The sequence below is a fragment of the Typopeltis vanoorti genome, chromosome 13 (genome assembly GCF_054136105.1).
Source record: "Typopeltis vanoorti isolate ZY-2024b chromosome 13, IOZ_Tvanoo_1.0, whole genome shotgun sequence".
NCBI lineage: Eukaryota > Metazoa > Arthropoda > Arachnida > Uropygi > Thelyphonidae > Typopeltis > Typopeltis vanoorti.
Genome location: NC_143561.1, coordinates 14,923,540 through 14,940,262, shown reverse-complemented (window position 1 = coordinate 14,940,262; position 16,723 = coordinate 14,923,540). Strand labels below are relative to the sequence as shown.

At 37.7% G+C, this 16,723-nt stretch overlaps 1 protein-coding gene across 3 annotated transcripts in view; it reads left to right on the top strand.

Annotated features, from left to right (window-relative positions):
• LOC150099945 (ATP-binding cassette sub-family C member 1-like) overlaps positions 1-16,723 on the top strand; it is a 317,694-nt gene that overhangs the window by 152,420 nt on the left and 148,551 nt on the right. For all 3 annotated transcript variants that reach the window (XM_090403116.1, XM_090403115.1, XM_090403114.1), the window contains exons 15-16: positions 9,747-9,940; positions 13,341-13,517. In XM_090403116.1, the coding sequence (XP_090259242.1) occupies positions 9,747-9,940; positions 13,341-13,517 (371 nt within the window). The remainder of the gene's footprint in view (positions 1-9,746; positions 9,941-13,340; positions 13,518-16,723) is intronic.

The window sequence follows — 16,723 nt, the reverse complement described above, 5'->3', positions numbered from 1 at the left end:
CGTTTTTTATTGTCATTCTCTTTTCCAAGCACAACTCTCTCCACTTAAATTCTTCCTCCCTTGTTTATTTCCATTTTGTCTCACCTAAAATATATAATTTCCTCTCTATCATAACATCCACTTAGTATTCCTCTTTACCTGTAAGCATCAATATGTTCTGTGTTCCTGTTCTTGGTTTTCTTTCCAGTCCAGGTCATTTACCATTTAAATTCATCTGATTTTCTTTCCTTTGTTTCTTTTTTGCTTCAATAAATTCACTTGCTGACTTACTGTGCATGTTGCAGCTTCAGTATAGTAGGTAATCAACTAACTTATCAAAGTAATTCTCGTAGAAAGGCTTATGTTGATTATACATGATTATTAATTAACTTAAGGAATTCACAACGTACACAAGAATATAAATTAAATTAAACTTTAATATATATTTCCAATATTTCGGCAACGTCACGTTGCCATCTTCAAAGGAACTTAAAATAAAGACACGTGCACGCAGGCACTACACACAGTAAATGAGGATGAAGTAGGAAGCTTTTGTTTCTCCTAAACGTCCTGATGGTGCCCCCTAGCAGGCTATGTAGGTATTTTTGGCCGTTGGGCTGAAGGCCGCAGCCCTAGGAAACATTCCAAACCTCAACAAATTTGGTTGCATGAGACTGTCCCAAATTTGGGAGATGTACATCAGGAGACCTTCAACCCAACAACCAAGAATACCTACATAGCCTGCTAGGGGCACCATCAGGACTTTTAGTAGAAACAACAGCTACCTGTTTTGTCCTCATTTACTGTGTGTAGTGCCTGCATGCGTCTTTATTTTAAGTTCCTTTGAAGATGGCAACGTGACGTTGCCGAAATATTGGAAATATATATTAAAGTTTAATTTATATTCTAGTGTACATTGTGAATTCTTTAAGTTAATTAATAATCATGTATAATCAACGTATAAGCCTTTCTACAAAAATTACTATCATCCACGGAGATTCCATTGCATAGCAAGGCCCGCTAATTTGGTAAAATGAAGCTGAAATTATCAAAACAACTGAATCATCTGACCTTCCTAAAACGCTGCCAGGATAATCAGGTAATCCCAAATTGTGAAATTTGCTGTCACACCCGTTCTCCTAACTGATGCAAACAGCTATTTGTCACCTGAAGAAGAGCTTTTCAACACGTTAAATCACGAGCTTTGGTCAGTTTTATATGACGTCTCGTGCACTGCAGCAGATAAAGAATTTGAGAAAATATGGGGTCGACATATCGAGAAATTATTAAAAAAAGAACTCGACCTCCAAACGAAAACTTCCAACCAACACTGTAGTCAACCTTTCTTCAGTTACGTTGAAGCCTGCAGCACTCGCTCATCGCTCTTTCACGTGGCCACAACTTCGTTATTGCTCCCAAAAAAATACCGCCCGAAGATATAATGATCTCGATTGAACATGGGATCTGCCACCTTCCAAACCACATCGCCAACATATTAGACTGGATGTAGCTTGTGTTCTCACCAAAGCAAGACCACCAAAAACCAACATATCCAATAGTGAATATAAAGCTCTGCAGGAAATGAAAAAAAAAAAACAAAATAGTAATCACCAAAGCAGATAAGGGAAATGGCACAGTAGTACTCAACCATACGGACTACGCAGGTAAGCTTAATGCTCTATTATTAGATCGGGCTACTTACCTCCCTATTGAATACTATCCCACCAACTCGCAAATCGGAAAACTCCATAGGCTCCTTAAGAAGGTCACTTCTTGGCCTGTAGAAGTTACTAACAAAATAAAAACTGTTTAACTCTATACCCCCCCCCCCCCCGTACATATAGGCTCCCAAAAATACATGAAGAAAATGTGCCATACCATCCCATAGTAGATGGCATTGATTCCCCCACGTACAAATTAGCTAAACATTTGGCCAAAGAGCTCACATTATACTGGCAACACACCATCACACATAAAAAAAAAAAAAAAAAAAAAAACTCAGCCCACTTCAAAGCCAGCATAGAAAACCTTACACTCCAACATACTGACATAATGGTCAGTTTTGATGTCTCCTTCTTATTCACAAATGGCCCATTCAAGGAAACCTTAGAGCTAATCCAAGCTAAATTTCCTCCTGATATCTCGGTCCTATTTCAGTTCACAATGAACTCAGTCTATTTTGTTTGGCAGGGAAAATTCTACAAACAAATAGAGGGGACATCCATGGGTTCACCACTCTCCCCATCCTCTGGCCAACTTCTTTATGGAAACTTTTGAAGAGAAAGCCTTAAACTCTGCCCCACAAAAACCAACCATATGGCTTTGCTACATTGATGATGTGTTCGCTATTGGGCCACATGGCTCTGATGTACTCCTCTCCTTCTTAACACACTTAAATAACCAACACCCCCAGAATCAAGTTTACCCTGGAAAAAGAAGAAAACAACAGCCTTCCTTTCCTAGACACACTAGTCACCTGCCAGACTGATGGAACCTTGGTTTTCTCAGTTTATAGAAAACCCACCCATAAAGGCAGATACATTCACCAACAATTCCCCCCCCCCTTCACAACAAGGATTACTCTAAATCCATCACCATTCTCTACATCCGAGGCACCTTGGGAAAAAATTACCAAAATCTTAAAACCATGACTTGACCTCCTGTTACAGACCATATAGAAAATTGGCATCCCTTATCCACTCCACTAAAGACCAACCACTTCCCCTAGACCTACCTAGTGTATACCAGGTCCCTTACAGCTGTAAACTGTCCTACTTTGGCCAAACAGGCAGGACAGCAAATATCAGAATTTGAGAACACAAGGACTACATCGGTTTTCACCAGTATAGCCACTCTGGTCTTGCAGACTATGCTCTGGATACACACCACAGAATACGGTGGAAGAAAGCCACAATAATACACCGTAGCAAGTTCAAATTTGAAAGACTTTTCATGGAATCAGCCGCAGCCCTAAGAAACATGCCAAACCTAAATAAATTTGGTTGCATGAGACTGCCCCAAATTTGGGAGACATACATCAGGAGACCTTCAGCCCAACAGCCAAGAATATCTACATAGCCCACTAGGGAGCACCATCGGGACTTTTTAGGAGAAACAATAGCTTCCTGCTTCGTCCTCATTTACTGTTTGTAGTGCCTGCGTGACGTGTCTTTATTTTAAGTTCCTTTGAAGATGACAACGTGACGTTGCCAAAATATTGGAACTATATATTAAAGTTTAATTTAATTTATATTCTAGTGTATGTTGTGAATTCCTTAAGTTAATTAATAACTTATCGAATGCAGTTTTCCTACTTTAAGGCTTTCTGTTGTAATTAGCTCTATCAAGTAATCCACTGCCATATCTTTTAGCTGGTATTTTGATGGGATCACTTTTGAAGTAGAGGATCGTACTCTACTCCAAAGATATATTACCCAATGAAGATTTGGTTTTATATGATAATTGTATAATACTGTATCATAAATAAACAGGTATCAAAATACTCACTACCAATTTTATCTGATCCTTTCATCTGGTTCCCACCCATGAAAGGTTTATTTAGAAACCTATAATCCATTCATACCGTGAACAGGCTAAGGAGTTTTTCTTCTAGATTGAGGTTGTATGGAAGAAGACAGAGGGAAGATAGTGAGTGTGTTGTCCAGGTAGGATAATGCAGAGCTGCGGAGAAGAGCATCAATAATGAATATTATAATAGCTAGAATGTGTCAAAATAGAGACTTCGAACACATGGATGATTCGAAGGCATTTGAGGATAGAAAGGAACTATGTGAGAGATGGCTTGCATTTGAATGAGTCAGAATGTAAGCATCTGTAGAGAATAGTGTTCTCTGAAGAAGTCAATGCAGGGAAACTACAATTATCAGGGGACGGTAGTGGGAATAGGTGCTTGGGAGAAGGGAAAAATACATCGGTAATGCTGAATCCAGTGGAATCTGGAGGGATGATAATGATAGGTATAGAAACAGTGACAATACCGTGATTCTTTATACTAATGCCAGTAGTATCCAGAATAAAGGAGATGAATGGGTGGCACTGATTACATTAGCCTGTCCAAAGATTATTGGGACTTCTGAGATGTGGCTGATGGAAGATGATATACTGACAGGAATAGAAGTAGCAGGGTATAGCATTTTTCAACAGGAAAGGAAGAGAAAATGTGGTAGTGGAGTACTGCTTATAATAAGTGATGTGAGGTGTTGCTACAAGCCAAGGAGCACAGCAAGTGAAGAGCAGGAAATGTTTAAGCAGTTGAGCTTGGTGAGTGCAAAAAAATAATTATGGGAGATTTTAACTACAGCATAAATTGGGAAGAGGAAACTGCATGTAGTAGTAAGGGAATGAAATTTCTGGAATTCTTGATATTTGAACCTCATATGTTGTCCAAGATATTTGATCCTTGTCTCCCTCACTTCCTGCAGTACAGTTCCTACAAGTGAGTATGCAGCCTCCCATCAACGTATCCCAAACTTCAAGACTTTACAATTAGCTAAATTAAACTGATACCCACATTTATTTGCCCATCTGTCCAGTTTATTCGAATCCTCTTGCAGTGCTACCACATCTGCTCCATTACTAATAATCCTTCCCAGCTTCACATTTGCAAACAACTGAATATCCCTCCCACAATCCATTGACAATGTCACTGATATAAAGGTTAAACAATACAGTCCCAGTCCTGAGCCCTATGGGACCCCATTTGTAAATTTCTACCTCCTTGATACTGCTCCCCCATACACAACTCTGATACCTATCAGATAGCCAATCCTAGAGCCAGTTCACTAACCTGACATCTGAACCCATGCGCTTTAACTTAAATATCACTTTATCATGTTATACCCTGTCAAATGCCTTTCTAAAATAAAAATTTAAAAAATTGCAGAATATGCCTTTCCCTCATCAACTGTGCATCACTTTATTATAAAAGGCAATCATCTTACTAAAAAAAGAGCACCCCTTAAATCCACATTTACTCACAAATAACATTACCCTTATCTTCCCAATGCTGTAAATGATCCCTCACTAATTTCTCCAAGATCTTATCAACTACTGATGAAGAAACTGGTTTACAATTTGACACTTCCAGTTGGCTACTATCCTTTTGCAATAATACTATCTTACCCTCCTTCCGCTCTGAGTACCTTTCCATGCCCAGACTTTCACTGAAAAGCCAGGTCAAGGGAGCTGTCAGTTCTTTAGCACCATGACTCAAAACCAGTCCCATTGCTTAATTGATATCCATAGTATCAGTATTTGAAACATACTTCTTGCACTTCTAAACCTCAAACCTGGTCTATCCCGTTAACAATAAAACCTACTTTTCCAGGATGAAATATCCCAATAAAGTGTTCATTGAACAACTCCACTATGTCCTTTGCCACCAGTCACCCTATTCCCATTTTTATCTGCTTCTCCTAGTGGCTACAGTGAAAAAATTTCTTAGGATCTCAGGGTTAATCTCTTCTCATATTCCACTTCTGCCTTCCTTACTAGTTGCTCTCCTAGTGTGAGTCTTATATTCTTCCTGCACCTTCTCTCCACAACTCTCCTTATATTTTTTCCATAACCCTCTTTTTAACTTGCAGTTTCTGTTTGATATTGTTTATCATCCACTTTACACCAAATTGTGTTCTCTTCTTCACGCACAGCACACATAATAAATATTCCTTCGCAAGTTCCCAAGCACTGATATTTTGCCATTCCAATTCCTTCCTCCATGGAACTACTCCAAGTTGATATCTAAGATTATTATAATCATCTGCCTTCTAATTCCACATATATTCCTTACTCTTTGATACTCCTGAATGTCTATTCATCTTCTAAGTCAAAACCACATGGTCACTTTCTCCAACGCAGGGCAGAGATGCCATCTCACTTATAGTCAGATCTTTGATGCTATGACCGAATCTAAAGCTCTTAAACCTCATATGTTGTCCAAGATATTTGACCCAAGGGATCCAGGGATGGTGATTGATAGAAAATCTGAAATTCAGGGAAAGGTGGTGAAGCTAGCATATTGCAAAGGCAGTGAAGGTAACCCAGAGGATTGCTGCAATACTGAGAAGGATGCTGACCTGCAGAAATAAGAGTTGTCATTGCATTGTATAAAGCTCTATACAATATCAGACCACACCTGGACTGTTGTGCTCAGATTTGGTCCCCAGGATTTGAAGCAGGGGGTCGCCAAATTTATTAGCCCGTTGGCCCCTTCAAGAGTTTCTTGACTTGTTATCGACCCCCTATATTTTACTATTACGTAATTATAATAGGACAAGCAAAAAAAGACGCTTATGTGAGTTTTTAGATTGTTTATTTTATAGTTAGTGTTTATTGTATGTATAATGTAGTATATATTACTATCACTAGTAATATCACTGGTATTACTACCAGTGCTGCTCAACTCTTCAACATAGAGAAGTTTAGTTTGTGAATGAATAACGATTGAATTATAATATATATGTTGATGAATTTTAGAACGTTAACACTCACTTGTATGTCGATGCACAAAAATGAGACTGGGATCGAATACTTGTAATTATCAGTAAATAATTACGTGTCATACTTACCAGCCCGGAATTACCGGGCTGGTAAGTATGACAAGCTTAGGTGTGTGCTTGGCTCAATGCCATGGCATGTAAAACTGCAAGGGCTGGATGTTGATGGTGCATGGGAGGTGGTCAAGAACTGTTTGCAGGAGGCAATGGTTGACTGTATACCAAGAGTCCGAATAATAAATCAGGTAGGGGTTAAATGGATGAATAACACTATTAAGCTTGAGCTGCAAAAAAAGAAACAATTGTGGAGGGAATTTAAGGAGAAGGGTGACCATCAGGTGCATGAACAGTATAAAGCTCAGGCCAGGATGGTAACAAGGGTGGTAAGAAAAGCAAAAGCAGATTACGAAAGGAAATTGGCCATGCAGGCTAAAGAGAATCCCAAACAGTTTTTTCAATATGTTGCAAGTAAAAGGAAAAATGCTCATGGTAGGATGATCTTAAAAAATGCTGAGGGTAGGGAGGTAACTGAATCAGTCGATGTTGTGGAATTACTGAGCGAGCACTTTGCAAGAGTATATCATCCAGGTGGTGGCTTTGAGGAAATGGAGGAACCAACAGCTTATACTGGAATTGTGATGAATGAGGTAGAGGTAACTAGTCTATTACAGAACCTCAATGTCAATACATCTGTGGGATTGGATGGTATACCAGCTCGTGTCGTACGTGAAGCGGCCAAAGAATTGTCAGTGCCCTTGACCATTATGTTTAATTTGAGCCTCAGGACTGGGTCAGTCCCAAGGGGGTGGAAAGAGGGGAAAATAGTTCCGCTGCACAAAGGTGGTTCCAAGGCTGCTGTTGAAAATTACCGGCCAATCAGCATAACAGGAATCATTATCAAGGTCTTAGAGAAAATAGTCAAGAGGAAAATACAAGATTGGATAGAAGAAAATGGGATACTGTATCGGGGACAGCATGGTTTTGTGAAGGGTAGGTCATGCCTCAGTAACTTGCTCACGTATTATAACACAGTGACGGCTGAACTGGATAAGGGTAATGGGTTTACAGTGATTCTGCTGGACCTTGCTAAGGCCTTTGACAGGATACCACATGGAATTCTAATCAGTAAATTGCAGCATATGGGAATGGACATAGGGTTGGTGAGATGGATAGGTGGGTGGTTGACGGAGAGATATCAGAGAGTGGTTTACTCAGGAGTAGAGTCCACAAGACGGCCTGTGACTAGTGGTGTACCACAAGGATCTGTTCTTGGACCACTGCTGTTTAATTTGTTCATAAATGATATAGGAAAGGATCTGAGAGGAACAGTTCATTTGTTTGCGGATGATGCGAAGTTGGGTAGGGCAATAGTGAATGCAGATGACGTCAAAATTTTGCAGGATGATTTGGATAGATTGGAGGTATGGGCTAGGGAGAATGGATGTCAATTTAATGTGGCAAAATGTAAGGTTATGCATTTTGGGGTGAAAAGATTGGCGGCAGTTTACTGCATTGGTGGAACCGTGCTCCAGGAAATTGATGAGGCACGAGATTTAGGAGTGTTGGTGGATAAGGAATTGAAATTTAGGGGACACATTGCAAAAGTGGCCAAATCAGCTCATCAAATCACTTGGTTGCTGAAGAATACGTTGACAAGCAGAGACAAGCAGGTTATTGTTCCTCTGTATCGAGCCTTGATAAGACCTCATCTCGACTACTGTGCTCAGATTTGGTCACCTAGGTTTCTTCTTGATGGGGAGGAGGTGGAGAGGATCCAGAGGCGAGTGACCAAGATGATAGCAGGTCTGTGGAATGAACCGTATGAGAACAGGTTGAGGATTTGTGGGTTGCAAAAATTGGTTGATAGGCGGAGGAGGGGAGATATGATTGAGACATTCAAATTACTGAAGGGTTTCTATAAAATTAATTCAGAAGATATTTTTGAGAACAGGGCTGGTTGTGGGAGGACTAGGGGACATCCATGGAAACTGGGCAAAAGTGTGGTTAGTAAAGGTGTTAGAGCTGGGTTCTTTACTTTTAGAGTAGTGAATGAGTGGAATGCGCTCCCTGAGTCTGTGGTGGATGCTGTGACAGTGAATGAGTTTAAGGCAAGGTATGATAGATACTGTATGAATGTCGAATAGTTGTGATGAAAATGATTTGGGGCCTCCCTCGATGAGTCTAATGACTCCCTGGAGTTGCCCGTAATAATAATAATAATAATAAGAACCACGCACGTGTTGCAATCTCGCTCCCACTGCCCCAGCTGGCAGGAACCACCAACATCCGTTTATTGGTAAATACATAATTTTGGCCTACTTGATTGGCCTCAGTAACTATTTTCATGACCTTACTCAATCTTACAGGTCCATGAATAGGACCTGTAAGATGGAGGTACTGATCCCACGATTCACTCTTAATTGCGTTGTCATTACCTCCATGTCTTTTGTCATGGAGGTAATCCAAGTTAACCGAATTAAATATTACCCATACAATGATGTCTTATATTTTTCTGTCGACCCCTGAGCCCGAATCAACTCCTAACAATGTCATATCGACCCCCTTTGGCAACCACTGATTTGAAGGGATAAATTAACTGTGTGAAAGAGTGCATAGGCAGATAACAAATTAGTCAGGATATCAGGACTATACAAGGTGAAACCAAGGAGCAAGGACAAGGGGCCAGCCCTGGAAGTTAAGAAAGGAAGTTTTGAGCAAGAGGGTGAGGAGTGGTTTCTTTGCATGGAGAGTGAGTGAACCATGGAAAGCATTGCTTGATAGTGATGAGAGTAGCAAATGGTTGATGAGTTCAAGGAGGTATGATACTTTGTTTTCTAGGGTTGGTCTCCCACGATGAGTGACTCTGTGGAGCCTGAATCATAATAATATATTTATTTGTATTTTTTTACATAGTCTGTAAATTCTGCTCTAGAGATGAACTTTTCCAAGCCTTTTCAAGTCTCTAATAAATGGGATGGTGGTCTCACACCAGACGATGAGATTCAGAGACGAACATTTACAATCTGTGAACATTCATCCTTTTTCTTTTCAGGATTATTTTTGTTTTTCATGATATACAAAAAAAAAAATCTTAGAAGGAAACAGCAAAATTGCTTTTTATATGACTGTTTTCAGCAAAATATAGAGAAAAATATTTCATTTCTTAAAATAATGTTAGCAAAATGGGAGACATACAGGTGAAGTGATATTAATACTTTTCACTCTCATAATTCCTGAAATTTTTAACTTTAGGATACAGTGTTGCATTTGATCATGGAACATTTACATGGGATACTAGTGAAATATCAACTCTGAAAAATATTAACCTGAAAATTGAAGAAGGATCACTTGTAGCAATTGTGGGTCCAGTTGGTGCTGGGAAATCTTCACTCTTATCTGCTCTTTTGGGAGAGATGTACAAAGTTGATGGTAATGTTGATATTAAGGTATGTTTCTTTTGTATAGCTATCAAAAGATAATTTTTAATATATGTTTTGGCCTTAAATTGTTACATTTTTGTTGGTAAAGCTTTTTTTTTTTATTGTTTGAAGATTTATTTAATGAAAAATTAATTTTTTCTACAAAATTGAAAATTAAATATGAATATAAAGTGAAGTTTGTTATTCAACACAGTGAGAAGTAGAACCACATTTTATTCATGAAATATTGTCCTCCTCCTATATTGAAAGCTGGATAAAACACATTGAGAGGCAAACTTCCATGTACTTGTATTTTAGATCATAGGTGGTTTTCATTTCATGGTTTTTATTATTATTATTATTATTATTATTATTATTATTCAGGCCTCCAAGGAGTCAAAAGACTCATCGAGGGACGTCCTTCCCAAGACATAAAGTCTGTCAAGACTCATTGAGAGGAGTCTTGACAGACTTTACACTCTTTAAACTCGCTGACTGTTCTTGCTCCCACCACTCCATCAGGCAATGCATTCCACGGCTCAACCACCCTCCACACAAAGAAACCACTCCTTACCCTCTTGCTCACAGTTTCCTTTCTTAACTTCCAGGGATGGCCTCTTGTCATCACTACTTCCCGCTGTTCAACCAAGTGATTGCCTGGTTGGCCGAGTGGTTAGCGTAGCCGCATTCCACCCAAAAGGCTGCGGCTTCTAATCCCGCTGTGGGCATAGATGTTTGATGTCTGTGAAAATACTGGCGGTAGATGACGTTGCTCTAGATGATATGGGTGGATACGGAGAGTTGTAGAGTAGGTGCCCTCCCTTGATGAGTCTTTGGACTCTCTGGAGGTGTTACGTAATAATAATAATTTTATTTCATGGTTGTGTATGCTTATTGGAGACCTGAATGAGTGTTGAGAAAAAAATTAAATTAGGCATAAATTATAAATGGCCTGAAAAACATGTAATTAACAGACATAATACACTGACCTCATAGCCTTTACTTTATGTAATTCCAAACATCCCATTCAGCAAGTTGACTTTCTGATTTTTTTCTCTCTCTCTCTCCCCCTTTCTTACTGAACATGCTCATAGGCCAAAGGGAAACCTAGAGAATTCTCTCTATGGGACTGTAAAAGTAGGAATGATTGTGGCTGAATGAAAAAGAAATTGTTGAACTTAATAATTATTTTACCAAGATCTGTCATCCTGATAGATAAAATATAGTGGCTGATGCTGTAATGGCCAGTGACAAAATTCTTAATGCAAATACTGTGGTGAGATTTCAGCATGTATTTAAAAGGAATGTAGGAACTAACTGATAATGAATGGATTGAGAACAGGAATGGGCAGACAGAGAATCACTATTTTATATAAAAAAAAAAAAAATCAGCTAACGCCTTTTTATTCCCGTATACGGGAGTAGGCGAGGCCATTTAGCCCTATCTAATTTTGGAGACTGAGTGGGCAGTTCAATCTCCACTGGTACCCAATCAGAGACAGATGGCCCAAAGCTATCACTAATTTAGCGGTACGCAGTGAAGAGAGACGGCTCAAATGTGCCACCATCTCGTGGTGGCACAATGAGATGGTGGCACATTTGGCTCAAATGTGCCACCATCCCTAACCCTAACACAATATATTTAATGTCTGAAAAAAATAATGTGGGTTCTACGGTCGATTTTCTTGAGTTTACAGGACGAAAAACCTGCTTGCCCGTGCCAGAGATCGACTAACTCGGGAACCGATCGAAAAAAGGCTTAGAAAAATTTCTTCTAGTTGCCGACTAGACTCGAAACGAAGTCTTCCTTCGTGTGGTCAAGCGCGGTGGTGTGCAAACGCCACATCCACTGAGCTACACAGCCTCACTATTTAATAAGGGAAAATATTACTTTAGAGGATCTTAAGTCAGATCATTTTTATAAAAGGTTACAGCTGACTTTCACAAACATACTTAATTATATTATTGAATTTTTTAAGGCATTTGACAAAATACTGAATGGCAAGTCATTGATTAAACTGCAGCACTTCAGGATACAAGAATGGGGAAGCTGGAGGCACAGCCAAGAGAGTGACAGACTGAAAGATATCAGAAAGTAGTATATAGTAAGAGGAGAGTTTGAAGTTCTTTCTTTCCTACTCCAGTGATATTGTAGTAAAATTAAAGGGAGACTCAATTATTTGATGGTGGTGTGCTGGGTAGCAAAGGACAGATTTTAATTTGTAAAAAAAAAAAAAAAAAAAAAATTTCAGATGTCAGAAAAAAATGGAATGTAAGAACTATTTTAATAATGTGTAATTTTCACCTTAGTATCAAAGACATCTTCTTCAATACAGCGAGTAATGGAACACAATTAAAAGAATAAATTTAAAACTGCCATCATATAAGTAAGACAACCTGGTTCATAAAATTCTAATTAATTGATTAAAAAGGTATATATGTAGTATGAAAATAATAAATTAGAAATTTATGGAGGATTGATATATTTCCTGTGGAGGGGATAACTGATGGCCATCAAATCTGTTCAAATCAGCCTTGAGAACATGTGGCACGGGCAAATCGGCCTTGAGATCACTATCACTAGTGGTGGTGTTGTGTGTAAATATGATTGTAGTGGCAGTTCTGTGTAGTTGATGGGGAGTTGTAGAATGCCCTCCCTCGATGAATCCTTGGTTGTATGTGTTTGCGCTCGCATGCGTGTTTGTCAACATGCATATATTCCAACAAAACTTGCTATTTTCTAATCTTATTTTTTATTTATTTATTTTTGCTGAAGTGATTTATTCAAGTTTCTCATCTAAAATCACAATATAGTTAGCAAATCGTTACACATCACATCAAACATTTTACATCATAACCATTGCATCCTCAGCTTCTAAAAAAACAAACTAAGATTTCTCATTTGCTCAAGATGTTACTCCATCTCTGAACAGCTGTTAACCTTATACAAATCGCAAATCTACCCAGTTATTGAATACTACTCTCACATATGGGGTGGGCCCCCAAAAGCTCTCTCAAAATGCTTGACTCAATACAGAGAAGGGCAATTAGACTTATTAATGATCCATCTCTTACAAACTCACTCCCCCCCCCCCCCCCCCCACTTTCACACAGATGTTTGGTCTCTGCCATTTGTGTATTCTATAAATATTTTCATGGCAAATGCTTATCTGAAATAGCATCAATAATTCCCCCACTCAATACTAAGCTCGTTGGAACACATGCATATGTTTTTCAACATCCCTTTACAGTGCCCCTTGAAACACACAGGTAAAAATTATTTTCTCATATGAACTTCCCTGTTTTATCATTGTTATCCAGGTGCCATCAGCATATTATTTCATTGTGTAATATTATATAATTAAAATCTTCATTTTTAGAAATATACTTTAATGTAATTGATTATTTAATTTATTTATTTTTATAGGGTTCAATAGCATATGTTCCTCAGCAAGCCTGGATTCAAAATAACACCTTAAGGCAAAACATTTTATTTACTAGTGATATGAAAACTTTGAAATATCAAGAAATTTTAGATGCTTGTGCACTGAATCCTGATCTGGAAATGCTTCCTGGAAAGGACATGACAGAAATTGGAGAAAAGGTATTAATTTTAACATTTATTATACAAATAAGAATAAAGAATTGATTATGGTTTAAATAGAAATGTTCTCTTCATGAGCTATTTATAAGTTAATATTTTTGGATAATCTGTCTGTTGATGACAATGTATATACTATACTCATTTCATTGGATCTGCAGGATCTGCAAATCCTTTCTCCATTGTTGATCTCCATACCATTTTCTATTAAAGAAAAGATAGTGACATCAGTGTTTCAAACTTGATCTTTTCAACTCTTGTAATACAAGAATTTTCTGCTTGATCTTACCTTTTTGGTAATTATTATTATTATTAACATTTGACCTCCATGGAGTCAGACTCATCGTGGGAGGTACTCACATTGGATGAGCATTGCATACAATGCTCATCCAACCGCTTCTTAAACTGATTCAATGTGTCTACATCCACAACATGCTCAAGCAGTGCATTCCACTCATCAACCACCCTCCATGCAAAGAACCTGCTTCTCACTCCTTTGCTCACACTCTCCTTATACAGTTTCCAGCAATGGCCTCTTGTTTTACTCCCCTCTCCCATTCTATGAAAAATCTCTTCCATGTCTACCTGATAACAACCCCTGACCAGCTTATGTTCTTAATCATATCCCTCCCCTCTTCCCCCTAATCATGAGGCTCTGCAACTGACATTCTCTCAATCTATCCTCATACTCCACATTCTAAAGACAACTTTGATTGTGCACAATATTTGGTTTGGTCTGTGCACAATAATCCTCATGGATTATTGTGCACAATAATCCATATTAGGCCTGATCAAGGCATTTATACAATGGAAATTTTGGTAATGCTCAGAACCTAAGATAAAAACAAAATTTTCTTTTTGAAATAACGAAGATCCTAATTTTTCATAACATTGATAGTTCATATTGAAAAACAACAAAAACAATTTTCTTTTCCAGACTTTTTCTTGATACACCATTCCTATTTTGGACATTATCTCTGAAACCTTCATAAAAATAAAATTCATTCAATAAAAAGCAATCTGACTAGTAAATTTACTGATTTGCTTATCTCCTTAAACACAGTTTCTTCTTTGTGCTAGCATAATTCATCTGAGCTGTTATTTGTAATACTTTTCATTTCCCTTGAAATGTGTCAAGGCACTAGTCACTACATATGAAAATTCAATTTCATTGTAAAACTACCATCTCTACTCTATTCTACTTTTTCTCTTTCAGTAAATATTTTAGCCTTTCATTAATTAAATATGAAATAATTTTCTCTCTCTTTCCAACCTTTTGTCCATCAACAGTTTAATATTATAATATAGTATAATACTATGGATTATTGACCACTCATGATTTGCTAACACTATAAAACATTTAGTAAATATCCTTACCTAATGTTTTACCTCTGCATTACCTATGAGAAAAATTAAAGAATGATTTAAGTAAGAACTTTAATAAAAACTAATGTAGAGAAGAAGCAGGTGAAATAGTTGGATTACTGAGTAATCACTTTGCAAGTGCATTAATCATACGGATAGAAATATTAGCGATAAGTACTAATGGTGTGGAAATAAATTGTAGGCATTTAGGATATTGCAAAATTTCAATATGAATATAGCCATGGAATTAAGCATATTAACATACTTATGAAATGCAAAGAATTAGTATGGTTCCTGACTAGGTTGTTCAACTTAAGTCTGGTTATTGTTAGAAGTTTTTCCACTTGGTTATTATAAATTAAAGATACCAAGAAATTATATACTTGGTTTAATCCTTTATCCAAGTGTAAGCAAAGTTTGCATCTGAAGTATTTTTAGGACTGGGGCAACTCGTATATAGAAGCTAATGACTTCACATTACTCGCCTTTGTATCCCATAATATAAAGCACATATCCTTATGGACATGTATAATGCTATGCATTGTGGAAAGGGTCACTATCCAGACCAGTTTCGACCTTTATTGAGGTCTCATCAATCAAGCAAGTGATGCGATACTTGGGTAAAGGATTAAATCAAGTATATAATTTTTTGGTATCTTTAAGTTATTTTAAGTCTCATTAATAGCAAGGTCCTTATATCCCCCACCTTCACATGGTATGCCCTATTAGTATGTAATCACAGGGTACTGGACAAACAAGCATGGACTGGTAATTTGGGACTAAGCTGACAAAAACTCTATCAGCTTTAATCAGAGGTACCATTGTATGTATCTCTTCAGTTTTTCTGCTGTTGGGTTTGTTCTTATGTATGGTGAGCTGAAGTTTGCTTCAGTAGTTGACTGTTTACCTTGTACCTGATGAAAAACAAGGTGTGTTTGTGGGGGGGGGCAAGTTCAACTAGGGCCTTCCCCCCACACATACCTTGTTTTTCATCAGGTACAAGGTAAACAGTCAACTACTGAAGCAAACTTCAGCTCACCATACATAAGAACAAACCCAACAGCAGAAAAACTGAAGAGTAGCAACCATTGATATAAGGAATATCAGCAGAAAGGAATTTGCAAAACTAAAAAAGTACTGCATGGACATAATTGGCATTACTGAGAAAAATAAGACAAAAAATCAGGTGAGCCCTTACTAAATAAGTATAGGATGTTATATTTGGGCAATAACGATCAAGGAAAATAAGTAGTAATCGCATTCAACACCAAACATGAAGATAAACTTCTTGATTGGGAGGAAATTTCAAGTAGTTATGTGGTCAGACTTCAAAATGAGGAAATGGGCAATGAAACTTAATCATGCCTGTGATCTCACAGTAGGTTCTCTGTGATTAGCTCTGGTCCTTTTTGGAGATCTAAATGTTTTGAGAAAATTTGGAGAAAATGGCAAGGTTGATAATATAAGTAACTGTTGAATTTCCATTGAGGACATGGACATTACTGACACCATGTTCCAACATGATGATTCTTTTAAAGAGCAGTTTAACACATGTAAAGGAATTCATGTTCAGTCCTGCTGGTTATCCACTACATCCAATAGTTGATTGCATCAGTTCTCCTACTTATTTAGCTTAAATACCTTTTTGAATTGCCTTAGAAATCTCACTGACCAAATCATCTCTTACCTTAAAAACAATGTTGATTTCAAGGAGAAAATTAAATATTTGTTTGCTGGACTGAAATTATAGCCAATTTTGATATTGTTTCTCTATTTATGAACATATACCTCTCCAAGAAACTCCAGTTTTTACAAGATGATTTTCCTGAGGACAATGTTAACTT